The sequence below is a fragment of the Cyprinodon tularosa genome, unplaced genomic scaffold (genome assembly GCF_016077235.1).
Source record: "Cyprinodon tularosa strain WSP-4 unplaced genomic scaffold, ASM1607723v1 ctg977, whole genome shotgun sequence".
Lineage (NCBI taxonomy): Eukaryota > Metazoa > Chordata > Actinopteri > Cyprinodontiformes > Cyprinodontidae > Cyprinodon > Cyprinodon tularosa.
The window spans coordinates 225,110-247,484 of NW_024039759.1; the positions used below are offsets into that span (position 1 = coordinate 225,110).

Below are 22,375 nucleotides of genomic sequence, written 5' to 3' on the forward strand. Positions count from 1 at the left end.
AAAGTCTTAAATTCACTGGAATCCAACAATAAAGAAACCGCCTAAAAATAAAGTAAAATAGAAAATAAGATTTGATGTGCGTTTTAAGTCAGAAATGTTTAAATAATTATTCTAATAATGTTTTTAGAAAGGGAAGTCCCTTTAGAGCTGGGGTTCCCTCAGTGGGGGTCGGGACCCCCTGAGGGGTCGCGAGACACCAAAGATGGTTTTCATAATATGTGATATATGGGGGGGGCCTAAAATATTTAAATGTAAATTTAAAGCAACTTCTCTGGTCTGAGTAACATTACAATTTCTGTCAAAATCTGTTCAAAAATGGTTAAAACATATACATTATGAAATGTTAAAGAGTTTGCTCCCAGTGATCTCTATAGTTCTGCTGCTATAGGCTTAGACTGCTGGAGGACATAGGGACCCCTTTTTCATCATTCTATCTCTATTCTCCCACTCTGCAGAATCTGTTAGTTCAATCTCTAACGTTCTGCTCTCTCTGCTTTTTCTCATAGTAGCTTCATCTGGTCTGTTCCTGTTTGGCTGTGACTCCATCCTGGAGAGAAATATCAGCTGTGCTGCTGCCATCAACACCTTTGTTTCTAGATGTTGGAGCTTGGCCTGTTTTCCAGTGTAGTCCTGTTTCTCTGACTGTGACTAACTGGATGTGCTCTCTTCATCCTCTGACATGGGAGCTGGCTCGGAGCTCGTCTGCCTGGCTGTGTGTTTCTTGGACGGGGCCGCCTGTAGAGCTGGTTGACAGTTGCCTTTTGTATCTATGCTTCTTTTTCTATGTCTGCTTCTGTCTCCTTGAACCCCAGTGGGCCTCAGCAGATGGCCGCTCACACTGAGCCTGGTTCTGCTGGAGGTTTCTTCCTGTTCAATGCCTTAGATAGAAAACTTTGAATCAATCTGACTGGATGATCTGGTGAACTGGAAGAGATGACATGATGTGAATTGGAGCTATAGAAATATACTGAATAGAACTGATCTCTTCTCAGGAAAAGAAGCGGAGACAGAAAAGCTTCAAGGTGGAAACACGGAGCTTTCCTTTACAATAAAATTAATTTGAGATGTTTTTTTCTTAAACATAAATCATTTTATTTCATTGACAAATTGTCTTACCTGCTCAAATCAAGGGACATTCAAGAAAAATTGACTGACATATTATTAAATTTTTCATTTTGGATAATTTTAATATTAACTAAAAATAATTTTTGTCTTGTTTCCCACTACTGAATAATAGAGTACTTTGAGTTATAGTAAAACTAACCACGAAGAGTGAAGCTGAAAAAAGATGTTTATAAGGCACAGCTACTCTGATAAAATAAGATGGGGACGCACTGTGATGACGTCAATTGATTCATTCATTGATCAAATTTTAAAATCTGAATTACTAACTTTGATCACCACCTTGTTCGCTATAAATGCCTTTTCTGGGTTTCTAAATATTTAATTCCCACGTTTAAAACACAACAAATGCCCTTTCATCGCGTTTTTTTAGTGACTGTTTCTCAAACAATTATTTATCAACGTAAAAAAACACTTCAACTGACAAAGCGGGAGTAATTATAACATTATTAACAGTAAAAATTTAACTTCAACTAGTTTTGAAATTCTAAATCATATTTAAAAAAATCCTTTACACAAGTTGGGGTTGTTTCGCTAAGCTAGGCTGCTAACTAACAAGCTAACATTAGCACATTATTTAGCATCGAAACAAACAAAATGACGCTAAGCTTCCACATTCTGCTAAAACCGCTTCCAGCTGTAGTTCACAGAGATAAAAATGTAATTCCTACCTGTTTCATTGTCATGTTATCCTCTAACAGCCGCTGACGTGCAGATAAACAAACGTGTTCTCAGCTGCAGATAGCCACATGCTACCTACTGCGCATGTGTGAAACCACCTTACTACGGAGGCCCGCAAGGACAGCGCGCTGTTCGGATACGTATGTGAAGGGTACTTCTGGATAGTTTAGGATTTCTTCCTTTAATTAGAAATTTCTACCTTATTGATTCATATGTTTAAATAAGTCGATCCCAGAGTGGATTAAAACTATCTGTTTTAAACCAACGACCATCGAAATATAGAACTAACTCTCTAGATCCATTCAGGCGGGTTCGCCTCCCGCAGTGTGTCGGTATTTTATGCAGATCTGTGTTTGTTTGTCTGAACAGGTTAAACTGGAACCAGAGGTCCAAGAAACCAAAGTCCAGGAACTGAGTTGGAGTCCCACTCATCCACCCACGGTCAGTGGGAGCTGACCATGGAGGACACGGGGTTCATCTGAGAGGTCCTGACCGGGACACGCGATCATTTCCTTTAAATCCACGCGACCTCTAGAAGAATGGGCAGCCGGAAAAATGGCTTCACGAAGGAAAGCTTTATTTTATCTGTGGACGTCGGAACGACGTCAATCAGGTGCCATGTGTACGATAAGGAGGCGAACATCCGAGGATCCTGCACCAGCGAGGTATTCCCATCCCCGCGTGACACCGCGTCCTGTCACCCATTAGAAGTTGTCACCCACGGGAGGAGCTGCGCGTGTTTCCTCATAGAAACTGTTAGGATTAATTAGTAGTCCTAGGTCTGAATCCTGTAACTTTAGGCTCAGGTCTGAGTCCTGTAACGTTAGGCTTAGGTCTGAATCCTGTAACTTTAGGCTCAGGTCTGAATCCTGTAACTTTAGGCTCAGGTCTGAATCCTGTAACTTTAGGCTCAGGTCTGAATCCTGTAACTTTAGGCTCAGATCTGAATCCTGTAACTTTAGGCTCAGATCTGAGTCCTGTAACTTTAGGCTTAGGTCTGAATCCTGTAACTTTAGGCTCAGGTCTGAATCCTGTAACTTTAGGCTTAGGTCTGAATCCTGTAACTTTAGGCTTAGGTCTGAATCCTGTAACTTTAGGCTTAGGTCTGAATCCTGTAACTTTAGGCTCAGGTCTGAGTCCTGTAACTTTAGGCTTAGGTCTGAATCCTGTAACTTTAGGCTCAGGTCTGAATCCTGTAACTTTAGGCTCAGATCTGAATCCTGTAACTTTAGGCTCAGATCTGAGTCCTGTAACTTTAGGCTTAGGTCTGAATCCTGTAACTTTAGGCTCAGGTCTGAATCCTGTAACTTTAGGCTCAGGTCTGAATCCTGTAACTTTAGGCTCAGGTCTGAATCCTGTAACTTTAGGCTCAGGTCTGAGTCCTGTAACTTTAGGCTTAGGTCTGAATCCTGTAACTTTAGGCTCAGGTCTGAATCCTGTAACTTTAGGCTCAGGTCTGAATCCTGTAACTTTAGGCTCAGGTCTGAATCCTGTAACTTTAGGCTCAGGTCTGAGTCCTGTGACTTTAGGCTCAGGTCTGAGTCCTGTGACTTTAGGCTCAGGTCTGAGTCCTGTGACTTTAGGCTCAGGTCTGAATCCTGTAACTTTAGGCTCAGATCTGAATCCTGTAACTTTAGGCTCAGGTCTGAATCCTGTAACTTTAGGCTCAGGTCTGAGTACTGTAACTTTAGGCTCAGGTCTGAGTCATGTAACTTTAGGCTTAGGTCTGAGTCCTGTAACTTTAGGCTCAGCTCTGAATCCTGTAACTTTAGGCTCAGATCTGAATCCTGTAACTTTAGGCTCAGGTCTGAGTACTGTAACTTTAGGCTCAGATCTGAATCCTGTAACTTTAGGCTCAGGTCTGAGTCCTGTGACTTTAGGCGTAGGTCCTCCATGTATATCTGTTTGCACAGGACGGATCGTGCTTCTGGGACGGATGGGGTCGTGACACGCTGTTCTTGTGAATTGGAACAGTACTAGGGCTGAGGCTGATGATGTTTCACGAGTGCACGAGAACGCACAAGTACATATACAGAGAAACAGCCTATAACTCAGTTAACATGTCAGCTGATTCTCCCACCTGAACTGTGGACTGTTACAGCTCCTCCAGAGTTGCACTGCAGAAATGAAATATAACTAAGTCAGTTTTTCTCTGAAAGTCTATTTCCACTTTTTTTTTTAGCGTATTTGCAAGAACTGCTACTAGAATGAGAAAAAACAAACCCAGCAACTTGTCTAAAGTGCATAATACCTAATGATCTTATTTGAAGAGTAAAAATAAAAATTCTGTTGGCAGATCAGATAATTTACTTGCTTTAATGAAAGGAAAACATTTGTTTTAAGACAGATTTAGAAGAAAATGCAGAATCCAAATGCATGCCATATTTTTCAGTTTCTATACTGAGCTCTTTCCATAATGTGACACATATTGAAACGTGGAAAGGTCAAAGGGGTGCGAGTTCTCCTGCAGACCTCTCCGTTAATCTGTCACTCACTGATTAATCTCTGCCATCCCACCTTTGCCCAGGTCGTCCCGCTGTATCCGGAGGCGGGACATGTGGAGATGGACCCGGAGGCGTTGTGGAAGGGCTTTATCGCCGTGGTCAAAGGAGCAGTGCAAGGTACAGCTGCTGCAGCCTCCTGTTATCTGCAAATACACTGTTAATATTCATTTAGCTGAAGCTACTTTGAAGAGGGGCTGCAGCTAAGGATCATTTAGCAAATCGATTCATCTGTTGATTATTTTTCCTAGGGCTCAAACAGTTAATTGGATTAATGGTGATTTATCGATTATTAAAATAAACAGCTAATTTAGTAATCGATTGATCGTTAACTAGAGTATACAGACTATAAAACGTGCCTTTAGCTGCTTTTTCATTTTAAATATGGTAACGATTTGCTTCCATAGCGACCCACCTAGAGCAGGAATTATACCAAGATTGTAAAACGTATAGAAACATTTGCATTTAAGATAACAAAACAAAAAAACAAAAAATTCTATCTGCTCTATAATCCAGAACTCCCCAAATGGAAAGTTTTATTTTCACCTGGTTTAATTTAGTAAAACTCTTTTTAAGGAACCTGTCTGATTGTTAATCAATTAATCAAAAAAAATAATCGACAGTATAGACGATTTTCTAAATAATTGTTAGTTGCAGCTCTATTTTTTTTCAATTAATAATAAGATAGCCAAAGGTTCCTTAAGGAAGATTTTTACTAAATTAAACCAGGTGAAACTCAAACTTTTTTTCTTATATTTCATTATGTTGATCGTGTAAAACACTTTGAATTGTCCTTGTACTGAATGGTGCTATATTAATTCACTTGCCTTGCCTCAATTGGAGGCCATGTGGATGGAAAATTTTCTCTTATTTCATATATTAATTTATGCTGTTTACTCAATTTAAAAGTTTTCACTCAGCCAAGTGCAAAGTGCCTTGAGATGACATGATGTGAATTGGCGCTATAGAAATAAACTATATAGAATTGAATAACGAGTCAGATTCTTTCTCAAGGTTTATTCATAACATTTTATTGTTTAACCAAAGTGTCTGTAATTTGTTTTGACTCTGACTACTTTCCATTATTATAAGTAAGGAGGAACGAACGCTGCCCAGATCAGAACAGGGCTGATTACCGAGCAATAAGGGCCGATTGATGAACCGTTCTCTCTTTGCAAAGATAGAAATAATGAGTGAAATCCATCTATCTCCGTTTTTTTCTTCTTTATCTGTTTAAGATGGTGGAAAATGAGATGTTAAAACTAGGGATGTACGATATAATCGGCCCCCTATCGGTATCGGCCTTAAAACTGAATATCGGACATCGGCCCCCCCACCGATATTTAACCCGATATTTGATCAGCTTCTGAGTTTCTAACGTCTAAAATAAAAAAATACTACTTCTTCTTCTTCCTCAAAAACTTCTTTTTTACAGACTTAAAAACTTCTAAAGACGAGGGAAAAAATATTGATCCATTAAAATATCCCAATATCTTCATATGCTGATATATTGCCATTTAAAAACACCATATCAATCTCTTTTACTAATGAAATATTGCTATATGTCATCGTTATGCTACGAAATCCCCCGAAAATTCACCAAATGTTGCCATATTTTTATATGTTGATATATTGACGCGGTATCGATCTATTTTACAAACAAAATCTCACAAGAATTTGCAAAATATCACGAGAGTTTGTAACAGAATGATGAAATTTCACGAGATTTTGAAAGTAAAATAGATCGATACCGCGTTTTTAAAAATCTATTTGATATCAGCATATGAAAATATATTTGAGTATATTATTTTTCAAAGTGTCAGAAATGGATAACAAAACTGCTATTTTCAATGACTACTTATTTTTGTCCAGCTTTAACATCGGTATCGATATCGGTTATCGTCTACATGAGTTTTAAAATATCGGCATATCGGATATCGGCCAAAATCCCAATATCCTGCATCCCTAGTTAAAACAGTTGCCTGGCCAAAAAAAATTTTTTCACAGGTTAGCAAAACTGCTTCTATTTGAATAAAAATCTCTCCAGAATATTTCTTTGGCTAAAATCGTGTGTTTTCTTTTAGGATTAATTTACAAACAGGAATGATTTGACTAGAGTAACCAGAGACTTGCTAATTATTCTCAAAAATAGGGCTGCAACTAACAATCATTCTGCAAATCCATTAATCTGTGGAATATTTTTTTTAATTAATCGATTAATAATCAAATAGCTACGGAAGAGGATAAGGGCCACTGAAAAAAAAAAAAAGGTAACTGATTTTTACATTTTATTTCAGTTTAACATGAGGAAAAAGTCAGAATTCTGAGATTAAAGTCAGAATTCTGACTTTTTCCCCATACTATACTGAAATAAAATAAGAAAAATCAGTTAACATTTTTTTTTTTCAGTGGCCCTAATCCTCTTCCGTAAATAGCCAAAGGTTTCTTAAAGAAGACTTTTTACAAAATGAAACCAGGTGAAACTTAAACTTTTCCACTGGAGAAGTTCTGGATAGAGCATTAAGACAGACGGAAAACATTTTTATCTTAAATACAAAAGTTTAATATATATTTTGTACAATCTTTGTATAATTCCTGCTCTAAGTGGGTTCCTCTGTCAGCTAAAGGCATGTTTTAGAGTCTCTATATCCCGGTTAATGATTAATCCATTACTAAATTAGTTGATGATTATTTTAATTAATCGATTAATCCGATTAATTGGTTTCAGCATGAATTTCCCTCACTGTCTAAATTCGTCTGGTGTTTCCGGTTTAATCAGTCTCTCTGCTGCGCTCCTGTTACAGACGCTGGGGTGAAGATGTGTCAGATGGAGGCCCTGGGCATCTCCACTCAGAGAGCCACCTTCACCACCTGGGACAGGTAGAGGGAAATCAAGGCTTCGGCTGCGTTTAGTTTCCTCTCCTCTTCCTGTTTCTGCTTTGGTTGATGTTGTTGGAACGTTGACAGGAGAACCGGGGTTCCTTTTCACAACTTCATCAGCTGGCAGGACCAACGGGCTGCAGAGCTGGTCAAGTCTTGGAACAGATCCTGCACCATGAAGGTGGGTCTCTTTGCCTTCTGTGCTTCTTTACTTTCTTGTAGGCATTCTCAGTGCAGTGGATGCATCATGTAGCTAAATGAGCCTGACTGGTCAGAAGCTGCCTGCTTGAGGTGGAGCTGATCCTGTTAGCTCCTCTTTAACCATTTATTTATTTATTTGGATTTTCTCCCCCCCATCTCAGATAATCCATGGCGTGATGAAGGTGGGCTACTTCCTGACGCGGGACAAACGATCCCTAGCAGCGAGCCTCATCGTCTTCTCAACTCAGCACGTCACCTTTCGCCTGGTCTGGGTGCTGGCCCACTACCGGCAGGTGAGAGGACGGCGCGTGGAAGCTCAGTCTGAGGAGCTGCAGCCACACAGACACGTTTCTGTTTTAGTCCATAGAAACTAGAGATCCAGGACAGGCAGAGAGGAAGTTGTTACAGTATCAGCCATTCAAAATGGCGCTTCCCAGTCAAACGCCAGCAGAATGGCAGCCCACTTCCCTGCAACTCCCAGCGAAATCCCCTCCAACTTCCAGCAGCTGGAGTGACCCCCCCTCTTGCATATTTTTTTTACTCTGACTGCACCCTTTCACTGATTTACAGGATCTGGCCAGGAGACGCTGCTTCTCTTTAGATCTTAATGTCCACAAATCAGCAAAGACAGAATATTCTAGTCGAAGACTGATGTTTAAAAAGGAATGGAAGGGGACCAGCCCAGTACCCATCAGGGAAAGTGGGGACATTTTGAATGGCTGCTACTGTAACCTGCAGGTCATTGTGTGCATAATATGTTGGAGTGGACTCACTTTGGAGGAAGGTTTCCAAGCTTCGGACATAATCTGCATACTTCAGCGGATCAGATTTATTGAATGATATATCCATGGAGTTTGGGCGGATCACCAATCCTGCAGCAAAACAAACATGAGGCGAGTAAACAGACTGAAAGAGAGCTTCCATCCAACCATCACTATTATCAGGGAAAGTTTTCCAAACGGATCAATGTAAAAAGCAGCTGTAAAGTAGAACATTAGTGTTGCATTATCCGAGTTGGAGGAGAATGAAAAATAAATGTCTGAAAGGTGCTGCCCTATAGACGATGGTGCCGTGTCTGCTTCTGTCTCCTTGAACCCCAGTGGGCCTCAGCAGATGGCCGCTCACACTGAGCCTGGTTCTGCTGGAGGTTTCTTCCTGTTCAAAGGGAGTTTTTCCTCTCCACTGTCGCTACAAGCATGCTTAGTGTGAGGGATTGCTGAAGAGTCAACGAGTCGATGCAATCAGCTGGTTTTCCTTAGATAGAAAACTTTGAATCAATCTGACTGGATGATCTGGTGAACTGGAAAGTGACCTGAGATGTGAATTGGAGATATAGAAATAAACTGAATAGAATTGAATTATTAATTTATTCCAAACAATCTGTTTTCTTTAGCTGTGCTTCTTCCATTACTTTTATCTGGTTGCTGTATTTTTTGTCCAATCAGATTTCAGCCTCTGTGTGTTGCTATGTCAGTCTAATCTGCCCAGGGCCTTCAGAATCAGCGGTGCTGCTGATGTTACCTTAACAATATTAGTGAGAAACGTCAGGGTGCTGCTCATTGGATAACGTCAGGTTTTACGGTACTTATTACGGTAAACAGCCTGACGGAGCAGCGTGCCTGCTGCTGGTTCCAGTCTGCTCCATTCAGACGCATCTGCTGGGATTTCTGATGCCAGTTTAGCAGAGCGCTTGGCAGAGTTTGATCCACTAACAAAGAAAGACTGGGACAAAAAAAACCAAACACATTTTTTAGTGCAAACCCACCGGGGCTTAACAAACCAGTCCGTACGTCAGCCACGCCCAATTCACACCTGAAGCCACACATGGAGTTAAATCTGTGGAAATATCTGCTACTGAATGAGGAACAAAAGAAATCATTTTTGATCCAGATCTTTCAGTAGAACCTACAGAAGACGATTAGGGCCACTGAAAAAAAAAAAAAAAAGTTAACTGATTTTATTTCAGTATAGTATGGGAAAAAAGTCAGAATTCTGACTTTTTTATCAGAATTCTGACTTTTTTCTCAGAATTCTGACTTTAATCTCAGAATTCTGACTTTTTTCTCAGAATTCTGAGATTAAAGTCAGAATTCTGAGAAAAAAGTCAGAATTCTGACTTTTTCCCCATGTTAAACGGAAATAAAATTAAAAAATCCGTTAACTTTTTTTTTTTTTCAGTGGCCCTAATCCTCTTCCGTAGGAACCTGAATGTTCCTGAAGTTCTGAGTCATTTAAAGGTTAAATAAAGGCTTCACTGCACATCCAGGAAACCTGGACTCCATGCAGGATTTTCCATTTCTTTCTATATGTTATGATCAGACACATTTAAAGGCGAAACATGAGGTTATATTGGGGAGGTTTGTGGCTTCATTCACCAAATTAACTCATTCATTTACACTGTGTGCAGAATTATTAGGCAAGTTGAATTTTTGAGGATTATTTTTTATTATTGGGCCTTAATTGAGTTCTCAATCGACCCAAAAGACTCCTTAATATCAAAGTTTAATATTTTTGGAAGTTGATGTGTTTGTTTTTTTAGATTCGGCCATTTCATGAGGATGTCTGTGTATTTAGATAAATGTTACTGTGCAGAATTTGGTGAACTGTAAAGTGACCTGAGATGAGATGATGTGAATTGGCTCTATAGAAATAAAATAAACTGAACTGAACGTGAAACGTTTTTCCAAAGATAAAACCCTCCTGAGGAACTCAGTCGTGTTTCTTTCCTCCTCTCCAGGTCCAGCAGGCGATCGCAGACGGAAACTGCTGCTTTGGGACCATAGACACCTGGCTCGTGTTCAAACTCACCAAAGGTGGGTGCTAGTCAGCCGTGCCGCCTCTGAACGCGGTGCGTTTTTATCAAACCGCTCGGTTATATGCGAGCCGAGGCCTTCCAGCAGGAGATTAAGGTCCAGACAGGCTGTTCTTTGTCCTTCTAATTTCTCTCGCATCACTGATTGCCTGAAACTTCTGAGGAATGTTTGAGCCCCTCAGCAGGAGGCCGAGTGGAAAACAAGCCATCAGACCTTGTTGTTTTAATTGGTTTCAGGACGTGTGCACGCCACAGACTACTCCAACGCCAGTTCCACTGGGATCTTTGACTCCTATCAGGTATGGATCTTTCCGTTCTTTCGGTGTTGCTGACGTCTGTGTTGTGCTGTTTTACATCTATGTGTCCATCCACAGATGTGCTGGAGTGGATTCCTCTCCTCTCTTGTCTCTCTGCCCCTCTCAATTTTCCCACGAGTAGAAAACACGGGGTAAGTCAGTCCTGCAGTGACAGTCGGGACCTCAGCCTCCAACCAGTGAAGGAGTTTAACCCTTCGGAGAACGGAGTCATGTTTCTTTACAGACATCATGTGGTCCTTAAAGGGAAAGCAAGGAATAATCAATGGATCATTATCAGTTCCTAAAGCGAATATATTAGCTGGGGTTTAATGAATTTAGCATTACTCAGTAAAAAAATAAAAATTATAATTTTCGTTGCGATCCGGGAGCAGCCATTTTTGCCCAAATATAGTAAAGGCCTGGTTATCCTCCCTCAGCAGTGGGAGGAATCAACTCTATTGCTGCATTGTAGGTTTTTGAAAGATGAAACCTGAGTCCCCCCCCTCTGTTTAAGGGGGGGTGGAGTCGGATTTCAGCTTTCAAAAACCTGCAATCCCCCTTTTAGAGACATAGACAGGTATGAGACCCGTTTCTATTTGCATGTTTTCTAAACTAAAACCAGGCTTTGTTGGGCTGCTGGATAAAACCTGGAACTAAACGCTATTTCTGACATTTTGAATTGAAAAATCTTCCTGGATGGAAGAGAAACGTCTTCAAACTTGGAAACAAAGTCCAGTGGATTGATTTTAACTTTTTGAATGGAAGCATAATATATATGTTATGATCTGTATGCAGGTTTCCTTTCAGGTTTCAATTCTAAATAGCATTTTTTCATCCTTCTGTTTATAAATGTTTTCTCTGCTTCTAACAATACTGGAACAACATTTACTCCATACAGATGCAGATAAAGAAGAACATTTTAGATCAGGTATTGGAGATAATACCCCCCAAACATAGGAGCAGATCTATTCAGTCGGTTTCTATAATGAATTCAGGCTAGATAAGAAAATGTCCGCCTTTATGTATGGAGGATAAAAAGTGCCCAAATTAAATAAATAAATACAGCATTAAATAAATAATTAAAAGTGTCAATAATTAATTAAATGTGGAATTAAATAAATAAAAGTTAGGGGGCGGTTATCTAACACCTGATTGGTCACCCTGCACATTAAGGCGAAGCAAATCGATTACAGAGACTCGATTGGCGTTAACCCCGCCCCCTAACTTTGATGGGTGAGTTTGACAGATTCTTTTAATGGTTTCGATGCACTGCGACACAGGACCATGAAATAATTAAATGCACACTGAAATAATTATATATATTTTTTTAATAAAATGAAGATGTATTTTATTAAATTAATGACACATTTATATATTTAATTCCTTATTTATTTAATGAATGACACATTTAATTAATTGTTTATTGCTGTATTTATTTATTTAATTGTGGCAATTTATATTAGTGACGTGGTTTTAATTAATGAATGACACATTTATTTATTTATTTAATTTTGGCACTTTTTATCCTCCATATTTATGGGTGACTGTGTTTGAAATTATTGAATAATTAAATTAAATTAAATAATTTTAATAAACCCTTATTGTTGCTCTTTTCTCCTCAGGATGAAATTTGTCCTGCTAACACAATACAATAAAAAACATAACATTTAAAACCCCCAAAGATTATTTTGCTTAAAATAAGGCCTGTTTCATTCCCCTCTGAAAGACGTGTCTCTCATCCCTCATAAATAACCTCCTAATGTAAAATCCAACCCTGTTGGATGAATTAAAGCATTTAGACTGTATGTATTTTACTTAAACTCAGCGGTTTGGGGTTAAGCTCTTCTAATAAATTGTGGCACATCAGTATTAAACATAATGACTGATGGAGAAGATGAGCTAATGCTTTCTCTCTTCTTTCCCTCATGATCCATCAGCCATAACTTCGGCTCCACGGATCCGTCCGTCCTCGGAGTGTCCGTTCCCATCATGTCTGTGGTGAGTCCAGTATAGATATAATAAACATATTGGTGAAGTTTCCTTGGTTCCTCCTCTTAGGCCGACAGAGTTTTAGATTTTAGGCCCCATTTAAGTTGTTAGGTCTGTAATGTTTCTCTAAATCCTCACCTTTGAGCGCTGTCCGCTTTTCTCTATATATATTTGTTTCTGTAGCCGAAATGATAAGCAAATGATTGGTGAACTTGAGAAAAAATAAGGATATACAGCAGAGTAAAAGATCCTTATTAAGATTTATTTTTAACGAGAAGCAAAAAGCCCTAAGATTATAGGAATAAAATCATAATACTGTAAGGATAATGTAATTATAATAAAGTAAATAAAGATGCATTTTAACATTATAACTTGAATAAAGCTGTCAGTGTTTGGTTGAGGTTTAAGGACCCAAACGCAGAGGCGATGAGGCAAAGGTGAGTTCTTCAGGATTTAATTGAACAACAATTGAAAATCAGACAACTACACTGGAAAAACTACGGAAGAGGATTGGGGCCACTGAAAATTTTTTTATTTCAGTTTAACATGGGAAAAAAGTCAGAATTCTGACTTTTTTCTCAGAATTCTGACTTTTTTTATTGTCAGAATTCAGTCAGAATCAGACAACTACACTGAAAAAACTACGGAAGAGGATTAGGGCCACTGAAAAAAAAAAAAGTTAACTGATTTTTAAATTTTATTTTTTGTTTAACATGGCAAAAAAGTCAGAAATCTGACTTTTTTTCTTAGAATTCAGACTTTAATCTCAGAATTCAGTCAGAATTCAGACTTTAATCTCAGAATTCTGACTGAATTCTGACCAAAAAAAAGTCTGAATTCTGACATTAAAGTCAGAATTCAGACTTTTTTCTCAGAATTCTGACTTTTTTTATTGTCAGAATTCAGTCAGAATTCTGAGATTAAAGTCAGAATTCTGACTGAATTCTGAGATTAAAGTCAGAATTCTGATGTTTTCCTCATACTAAACTGAAATAAAATTGAAAAATCAGTTAACTTTTTTTTTTTCCACTGGCCCTAATTCTCTTCCGTAAAAAACTCATGTGGGGAGCCAGGAAAAGTCGACAGCTTAAGTCCAGAATGTGATGATTTTATACTCGTAACGTTACGACTTTTTTTTCTGAATGTTACAAGTCTAAAATTACAACTTTACAACAGTGCTTCAAAATGTTATTTTATACTCGTAATGTTACGACTTCTTGATCCGAGTGAAACAGATTTCAAATCTTAGCATTACAGCTTTAGTCCAGGATGTGATGATTTTATACTCGTAACGTCACAACTTTTTTTTCTCAATGTTGCAACTTTGTTTTTGTAATGTAACAAAACTTTTACAGCTTTAGTTCAGAAAGTTACGACTTTTTTCTCGTAATGTTTGCTAGATTAGCTTTTTTTTTTCCATACGAAGAGGATTTGTTTAAAACACAAAGCATGTGTGGGGGATTGTATTTGAGTCAATGAGTCAATGCAATCAACTGGTTTTCCTTAGATAGAAAACTTTGTATCGATTTGACTGGATGATCTGGTTGAACTGTAAAGTGCCTTGAGATGACATGTGTTGTGAATTTGGCGCTATATAAATAAACTGAATTGAATTGAATTGAATCATATTGTCCTGGTTGTCAGCAATGTACTGAGCTCTCTGTGCTGTGGGGGTGTTGCTGCGTTTAGTGGAACTCTGACGTACAGCGTGACATGGCTGTCACGAACCGGACAGATGGACCCAGTATTCAAGGAGAGACAGTCGGTAGGAAAGTTCAAAACGTTTAATAAATAAAACAAAAACTAAAGTGGAGCTGTGGCTCGGGGACACTGCAGGATGGGGAGAAGGGCACCGCCCAATCACAGACACTCTGGCTTAACAGTCCAGTCCAAGAATGTCCCCCAAGTGCTGCAGTCCCAGAGGACATGCTGGAAGCGATCCTGGTCAGGGATCCAGAACAGACAGGAACAGAAACAGGTGGCAGGATCCAGGCTCCCAGGAGGGTTCAGTGTCTGACTGGGACCAGAAGCATGACCAGGTGGTCACTAACAGGAGCAGACAGGATCAGGTGCAGATGAGCAGGCTCAGTGGAAGAGGGTAGCCGAGACAGGACGTGGAACCAGAACTTGAAGCAGGACTTTAAACTGGTCTCCTCCCTGGAGCCAGGCTTACTGAGATAAAAACTGAACCTCCCCACATATAGAGCCAAAAACCCAGAGGACTCCGCGGGTGAGGAACAGTGGACGATCAGGAGACGAGACAAACACAGAAACCTCTTTCCACTGGCAGCTAGGATCCAGGACATGAACCATGAACTAAAACTGAAACGACAGACTGACAGAAAGACAAGTAATGATCTGGCCCTGAATGCTCAGGCTGAACTGAATATAACCAACAGGAAACAGGTGAGAGGAATAAATAATAATTGAGGCAGGGAGGGAAAACGACAGGTGAAAGGAATGACTAATTAAGGGAGAGCAAACAGGCCAGATCATGAAGATGGCAGCCGTTTGGGAATCCCTCGGATCCTCCCGATGGCCGCTGAGCCTCTGCTTTCAAAGGTTGAGCTCTTTGTTTGCTTTCAGGAGCGCATGCATTCCCCTGCATGCAAACTTGTGACTCGGCGTGAGTCTGTATCACTAAAAGACTCTGAAGTGCATGTTTCAGCTTTTAAAAGCAGTTGAGCCTCTATAGGGACCTGGTGTTATTTACTGTAAAGGCCTTTAAATTTAATAAAGACGTTTTCAAAGCGCTGACTCACGGTTCTCGCATCGACGTGGAAATGAGCAGTTAAATTGGTTTAAATGTAGAAAAGACGTTTGGTTCACAGATGCTCTGATTTTCAATTCTATTCAGTGTATTTCTATAGCTCCAATTCACATCATGTCATCTCAGGTCACTTTCCAGTTCACCAGATCATCCAGTCAGATTGATTCAAAGTTTTCTATCTAAGGAAAACCAGCTGATTGCATCGACTCATTGACTCTTCAGCAATCCCTCACACTAAGCATGCTTGTAGCGACAGTGGAGAGGAAAAACTCCCTTTGAACAGGAAGAAACCTCCAGCAGAACCAGGCTCAGTGTGAGCGGCCATCTGCTGAGGCCCACTGGGGTTCAAGGAGACAGAAGCAGACATAGAAAAAGAAGCATAGATACAAAAAGCACGTTGATGGGATGGTGAGGGTCTCCCACAGGTACAGAACCCTCTGTCCTTCTCTGGTAGATGGCTGACCAGCAGGCGGCCATGTTTGGAGAGTGCTGCTTTGATGTCGGCGACGTTAAGATCACCATGGGAACCGGCACCTTCATGGACATCAACACTGGGAGCAAACCGCACACGTCTGTGGCAGGTAGGAGCTGCCGCCGCGTCTTTGTTAAATCCAGACTGAAGAATCCGACTCATCCGGCTCCTCTGGCTCCTCCGGCTGCAGGTCTGTACCCGCTGGTGGGTTGGAAGATCGACTCGGACGTGGTGTACCTGGCGGAGGGGAACGCAGCAGACACGGGAACAGCCATCAAATGGGCCCAGGAGCTCGGTGAGACGCCCGAACAGAACTGAACCGGTTCTCTGAGGGTAAAACGGTTCCTCTCCTCACCTGAAACTGTGACTGCTGCAGAGCTCTTCTCAGACGTCAGCCAGACCAGCGACATGGCGTACAGCGTGGACCATTCGGACGGAGTCTGCTTCGTTCCGTCGTTCAGCGGCCTGCAGGTACATTTGCTCATTTATTCCCCTCTAATCAATAATGCATCATTTCCTCTCTCCTGTTGAAGCAGACGGACTGTGGAAATAGTTCCTATTTAATCTCATCTGCTTTCCTTTTCTTTTTTTTCACTGCCCTCCTCTGGGATCTAGCGGTTGTAAGTCTATTTTTCTGGATGTTGATGTTTTAGTTCTTTTATTTATCTGGTTTTTTAACCCTTATTACACCAAGTAGATCCGTTTTAATCCGATTCTAATCAAGGCAACACAGGAGGCAGCTGCAAATGATCAGATGAGTGAATTAGGAATGGCGATAAGCGGTTAAAGGCAGGTGTGAATGTTTGTGCCGTTAGTCGTCCCTGAAGGAGACGAGTGGAGTGAGTTTTAGGGATTGTTTGTAGAGGAGTCCTGTCCTCTGCAGAGATGAAGAGAACCGACGCAGGTTTGGGCTCAGAGGGCGACTGGTAAGGCTCAGAGCGTAGGCTGGTGTGTGAGCTGCAGAGGTATGGAGCTAAATATGTACCAATATAATGCAAAGCAAAAAACTGATGAAAACGATGGAACTTTATAAAACGTCCTCGTCAAGAGCAATATATTTTTGGAAACATCCAGCCAGAATTTTAAAATTTAGATTTTTTTTTCAGGTCCGATTTTCCTTTTTCCAGATCGCATTTTTGCTTTTTCTTTCAAATTGAATTATTTGTTTTCTCAAATATATATATTTGTATTTTTCCAGATATTTTTTTCTGATTTCTATTTTCCAAATGTCATTGAGGTCGTTCTGTCAGAGCAGCGTACCCGGTCAATACCCGTTTATCCCTTTAGTTATGTACAAAAAACTATTGAATTACTTAGTTTTCTGTGTTTTTTGATGCGTATGGCGATATGAACTGCGACACACACGCAGACGACCTGGTTTCTGAGTATAAATCAGCCTTTAGAGGTAAACTATGCAACCCGTGTTGATTTTCCAGCGAGGCTCCCCCCAGAGGGCGAAGGTAAAAGTGCCCTGTCGTAAATATGCTCAGCTGGTCTCCTGGTTTCTCCGTCAAGCCAGGCACGGTTGTTTTGAGCTTAGCAGACAGGCGAACGCAACGAATCACCATGTCTACTGCAGTAAGTGACTGTTTTGTTCCAATTTTCGAGTTTGAAAATTCTCGCTGGTTCTGCCATGATCACTGCACAAATATGGCCACTGCGCTAGCAACGAGCATGCCTTTCACTGGGGGCGTGTAGCAGTTCTCGCCGTAAAGCAAGACCGACTCTCGCGAGACTTCTGAGCCTGTGGGTGCGGGCCGAGGGCTCCTGCAATTGCAAGTACGATTTTTCCCCTGCAGACCACCAGGGCGGCCGAGAAAACCTTTGTTCGACCTGAAATGACTCATTTAATCATCCAAAACGTTATGGAACACATTAATTAACTAAAATGTTGCATAGTGTGCCTTTAATGCTGTCAAACAAATGCATCTCTGTAGAAGACCAAAGAGAAGGCTTTAGGTCATGTTACCCTGGCTGTTTAACTCTCAGAAAGCATCCGTTAGCTTTACAGCGGCTGTTGTGGAGAAAGATGGAGATGTTCGATGGCAGGTTCAGCTGCATTCTTGTGTTTCCCTTTTAAAGGCGCCTCTGAACGACCCCAGAGCGTGCGCCTCCCTCATGGGCCTCAAGCCGTCTACAACCAAAAGCCATCTGGTCCGAGCCATCCTGGAGTCGGTGGCCTTCAGGTGATTCGTTTTATTCCTTTTTTTTACGTTTGCTTGTTTCACCGTTTTTTTGTTTTTACCGCCTCTTTGTTGGTTTTTCTCCCCAGAAACAAGCAGCTGTATGAGACGATGCTGAGAGAAACCCACATTCCCATCTCAAAGATCCGGTGCGTCAGCTCCAGACTCCATATTGAGCTTAGATGGCAGCCGTGGAAGGGGGCGTGGCCTCAGCTAATGCGTTCCAGTTAGATGATGCGTGGCGTGAACGGGCGGATGATAACGCAGCTCTCTGTCCGTCTCCATCTCAGGGTGGATGGAGGCGTTTCCTCCAACGACTTCGTCCTGCAGCTGACGGCGGACCTGTTCGGCAGGAAGGTGGTGAGGCCCCAGCACCGGGAGATGTCTTCTCTGGGGGCGGCGTTTGTCGCAGGCCTCACCGTGGGTACGTAGACGCGCCAGGAAGCAGTGAAAACAAGGACTGGGTTATTTACACAGTAAAGGGGAGCAGAAGACCTCGCCTGTTCAGGCAGGCCAACAATTCCCTTTAACGACCCCCTTTCAGAGACATAGACTGGCTTCTTTGTTAGCCTGCAATGCCTGATACCTAACGACCCCCGTTCCAAAGGGGGGGACCCATCAAAACACAAACCAGGCTTTGTTGGGCTGCTGATAAAACCTGGAACTAAACGCTATTTCTGATATTTTGAATTGAAACGTCTTCAAACTCGGAAACAAAGTCCAGTGGATTGATTTTAACTTTTTTATAAGCACATGAAGAACTAATGAAATCATTTTCCGATTAAAGATAAATAGATTCATTAATTCCGCAGGGGAAAAGGAATTACTTTAAGGTTAGGATTAGGATTCACTCAGTGATAACATCCTACTGAGCCTACTGGCACAATCTGAAGCCGTTCTATGGGACGGATAACCGCTAATAACGACCATTTATTGGGATGACATCTGAAGCGCAGCTGCAAACAGCCACTTAGTATTTACTGTGTAAAAGAAGACAGAATCAACATGAGGAGGAACCCATGAGATGATGAACAGGTTCCATCTGTTTTAATATGTAGTAGTTTAAATATTTATTCCTGATATCTGAAAAAATACTTTTTCATTGTCAAAATGACCATTTCATTATTCCCATTGTTACTGAAGAAACGTTTTTCAGATATCATAAACACATACTCAGTCAATCTGATAAAAGCCAGAACAGCCTTTTAAAATGTGTAAAAATTCTATAAAAGTTGATTTTTTTTCTGAAATTCAGTTTCTGCAAAAATAAAGTAATTTATAAAATCTATTATTACATCTGCTGAGGCCCACTGGGGTTCAAGGAGACAGAAGCAGACGTAGAAAAAGAAGCATAGATACAAAAGGCAACCAGCTCCACAGGCGGCCCCGTCCAGGAAACACACAGCCAGGCAGACGAGCTCCGAGCCAGCTCCCATGTCAGAGGATGAAGAGAGCACATCCAGTTAGTCACAGTCAGAGAAACAGGACTACACTGGAAAACAGGCCAAGCTCCAACATCTAGAAACAAAGGTGTTGATGGCAGCAGCACAGCTGATAGTTCTCTCCAGGATGGAGTCACAGCCAAACAGACTCTGCTTTTGTAAGTTCTATTGGATTTTATTTAGGAGTTTCGGCATAAAGGGGTCTGACACAAACATGCCGCATATCAGTGTCTGCTGTCAGTAAAATGACAGATACCAGAGCTCTTCTTACAAATTATCTTCTACAAACTGAAATCATTCAAACAGGAAGTTAAAAAACGCTCAGACACTTTAAAGATGCTCTTTTCTTTCTCTAAATATATTGCAACTCATGACAGGTTTTCCTTTGAAAGTTTGTGATCAAACGTCCTATTTTTGTTATGCTGACTAGGGCTGAAAAAGCAGAAAAAAAGCTTTTTCTGTCTGTTTTTTCAGGCTTATTTACTACATTATATAATGAGATTATTAGAGATTAGTCGGTGTCTAATTTTAGAATTTTTGGTCGTCTCTGCAGGGTTCTGGGCGACCCGAGAAGAACTGAAGAAGCTGCAGAGCGCTGATAAGGTGTTCCTGCCTAAAGGCGTCTCTAAAGGCGGCGGCGCCGGACCGGATCAGGAATACATCCCTGTCCTCCAGAGCTGGGAGAGAGCCCTGAGGCGCTCCATGAACTGGTACAAGCCCTGACTGGATACAGGTGCAGGAGGTCCAGGTGCAGCGTGAACGGAGTCAAACGCAGAGCCGCCCGCTGAAGTGTGCGAGTCGTGTTCCGTGTGGGCGACGCCGTACTGAGAGTTTCTGGTGAGGAGGATCTGTTGGAGGCGTAAAATGGATCCAAAGTGTCCACAGATCCAGTTTTTTTGGTTTGGACCTATAGCGTGAATTTTGTTCCATTATTGTTGCATTATATAGCTAGGCACCTGTTTTACAAATGGAAATATGGAAAAAAATGCAATCCAGAAATTCAACTTTGAAACATCTTTGGAGAAAAAAATCTATTCAGTTTATTTCTATAACTCCAATTCACATCATATCATCTCAAGGCACTTTGCAGTTCACCAGATCATCCAAATTTTCTAAGGAAAACCAGTTGATTGCATCAATTCATTGACATGCTTGTAGTGACAGTGGAGAGGAAAAACTCCCTTTGAACAAGAAGAAACCTCCAGCAGAACCAGGCTCAGTGTGAGCGGCCATCTGCTGAGGCCCACTGGGGTTCAAGGAGGAATAAATAAATTTTGAGAGTAACTTAGAGTCCAGAGGAAAGCTCGCACTGGAGTAGAGAGGTGATCTGTAAGGCACAGTTTAAAAAAACTCTTAAAAAAAATGTAATTTTAATAAATGTAATTGATGCTAATAAGCTAATAATATATATTCATCATAACCAAAGTGCTGTTAAAGGAATAGTACACCCAAAACATGATTAGCCTTCATTTTCTACTCACCCCCATGCTGAACAACACTCTGGAGTACTTTTTGGATATCTCAAATGCATCTGGAGATCTGGGAGGCTTCTTGCTGTCTGCTGACATTCAAATAATGGAGGTCTATGGCGCCCGAGGCAGAAAGGTCCATAAAAGTCCACAAAAAACGTGTCAATATTCCTCCATACTGCTCGTCCAATGTATTCCAAGTGTCCTGAGTGGGTAGCATCCAGAATTTACTCTAAACGAAGTCATTTAGAATGTTTTTAGAGCATAAACAGTAGTGTATAGGATTTCCTAAAAGCGCGTTCACGAGTCTACGGAAACCGCGGCAGACCAAACCAGATGAAAGTGCGCATTCAGCGTCTGCTCTGCCGATAATGCAAGCGTAGAAGAAGAAATGTGCTGTTTACCTGTGCAAAGAAAGAAACAACGAAAGAAAAATGTCTGAGGACTTCAGTGTTGAGGAAGAGCATGAGTTCTTTGCCGAGCTGAATGCGCACTTTCATCTGGTTTGGTCTGCCGCGGTTTCCGTAGACTCGTGAACGCGCTTTCAGGAAATCCTATACACTACTGTTTATGCTCTAAAAACATTCTAAATGACTTCGTTTCGAGTAAATTCTGGATGCTACCCACTCAGGACACTTGGAATACATTGGACGAGCAGTATGGAGGAATATTGACACGTTTTTTGTGGACTTTTATGGACCTTTCTGCCTCGGGCGCCATAGACCTCCATTATTTGAATGTCAGCAGACGGCAAGAAGCCTCCCAGATCTCCAGATGCATTTGAGATATCAAAAAAGTACTCCAGAGTGTTGTTCAGCATGGGGGTGAGTAGAAAATGAAGGCTAATCATGTTTTGGGTGTACTATTCCTTTAGGCTCAGAACCAGGTGGCAGAGGATTCTCTGTTTAGCCAGGATTTTCCGTGGAGGAGCCGAATTTTAAAGGCAGTGACTTTATAATTATTAATTTTTACAATTTTTTTTTTGTGTGACCTGACACAATTTAAAAACAATACAATGTGTAAAATTCAATCTAAGAACGGACATTTGAAAAAAAAAAATCTGAAAAAAATAGAAATAATGTAGATTAGAAAAGAGGAAATCAAATTTTAATCTGAGAAAACAGCAAAGTTGCTTCTCCATTCTTGTTTGTTTAAAAGGTTTTTCAAAGTTTCTGGATTGAATTTTTCTTTTTTTTTTTCATCTATAAAATGTGTTTGTGATCTCTGCTTGCAGCAATAACGGACCAACATTCACTCCATAGCTTAAAGGTGTCCATCTGTATCTGAAGCAGCCTTTATTTAGTTTACCTGTGGCTCACCGTCCGTCAGCAGGACCGATTTTCTACCGGATGCTTTCTGCTCATTGCTGCCTTTTACTCCAGAGTGAGCTGCCTTAATTTTAATCCGACTTACGTCTGGATTTTCCTTTTTCGGTACATTTGTTTCACTTGGTGCTAAACACTGATTTATCAGCTTTTAATTAATGAGTGCTCCATAGCAACAACCAACTGCCAAATATGGATCCTGGGCAGAGGCGTCAAGTAATAAAGTACAAAT

At 40.9% G+C, this 22,375-nt stretch overlaps 2 protein-coding genes across 4 annotated transcripts in view; one reads left to right on the top strand and one right to left on the bottom strand.

The window, feature by feature from the left end:
• LOC119777010 (nucleolin-like) overlaps window positions 1-1,945 on the bottom strand; it is a 20,619-nt gene extending 18,674 nt beyond the window's left edge. For both annotated transcript variants that reach the window (XM_038275743.1, XM_038275742.1), the window contains exon 1: window positions 1,794-1,945. In XM_038275743.1, the coding sequence (XP_038131671.1) occupies window positions 1,794-1,808 (15 nt within the window). In that variant the 5' untranslated portion in view covers window positions 1,809-1,945. The remainder of the gene's footprint in view (window positions 1-1,793) is intronic.
• gk5 (glycerol kinase 5) lies at window positions 1,873-20,444 on the top strand. Of its 2 annotated transcripts, none has more exons than XM_038275740.1 (17): window positions 1,873-1,954; window positions 2,173-2,468; window positions 4,331-4,424; window positions 7,109-7,184; window positions 7,272-7,365; window positions 7,547-7,678; window positions 10,123-10,198; window positions 10,435-10,496; window positions 10,572-10,645; window positions 12,431-12,491; window positions 15,707-15,833; window positions 15,915-16,019; window positions 16,101-16,195; window positions 17,807-17,910; window positions 17,997-18,056; window positions 18,198-18,331; window positions 19,903-20,444. In XM_038275740.1, the coding sequence occupies exons 2-17, from the start codon at window positions 2,343-2,345 to the stop codon at window positions 20,070-20,072; spliced, it is 1,590 nt and encodes a 529-aa protein (XP_038131668.1). In that variant the 5' UTR covers window positions 1,873-1,954; window positions 2,173-2,342; the 3' UTR covers window positions 20,073-20,444. The 2 variants fall into 2 exon arrangements, with proteins under 2 accessions (XP_038131668.1, XP_038131669.1); XM_038275741.1 differs by having other exon boundaries at window positions 1,881-1,943.
• Window positions 20,445-22,375: the final 1,931 nt, after the last annotated feature.

Excerpts from the sequence above, each read along its gene's own strand:
- gk5 (XM_038275740.1), top strand. The coding sequence starts at position 2,343 with ATGGGCAGCCGGAAAAATGGCTTCACGAAGGAAAGCTTTATTTTATCT. Across the intron at positions 2,469-4,330 it reads GAGGATCCTGCACCAGCGAG|GTCGTCCCGCTGTATCCGGA; the intron begins GTATTCCCATCC and ends ACCTTTGCCCAG. Across the intron at positions 17,911-17,996 it reads CTGGAGTCGGTGGCCTTCAG|AAACAAGCAGCTGTATGAGA; the intron begins GTGATTCGTTTT and ends TTTTCTCCCCAG.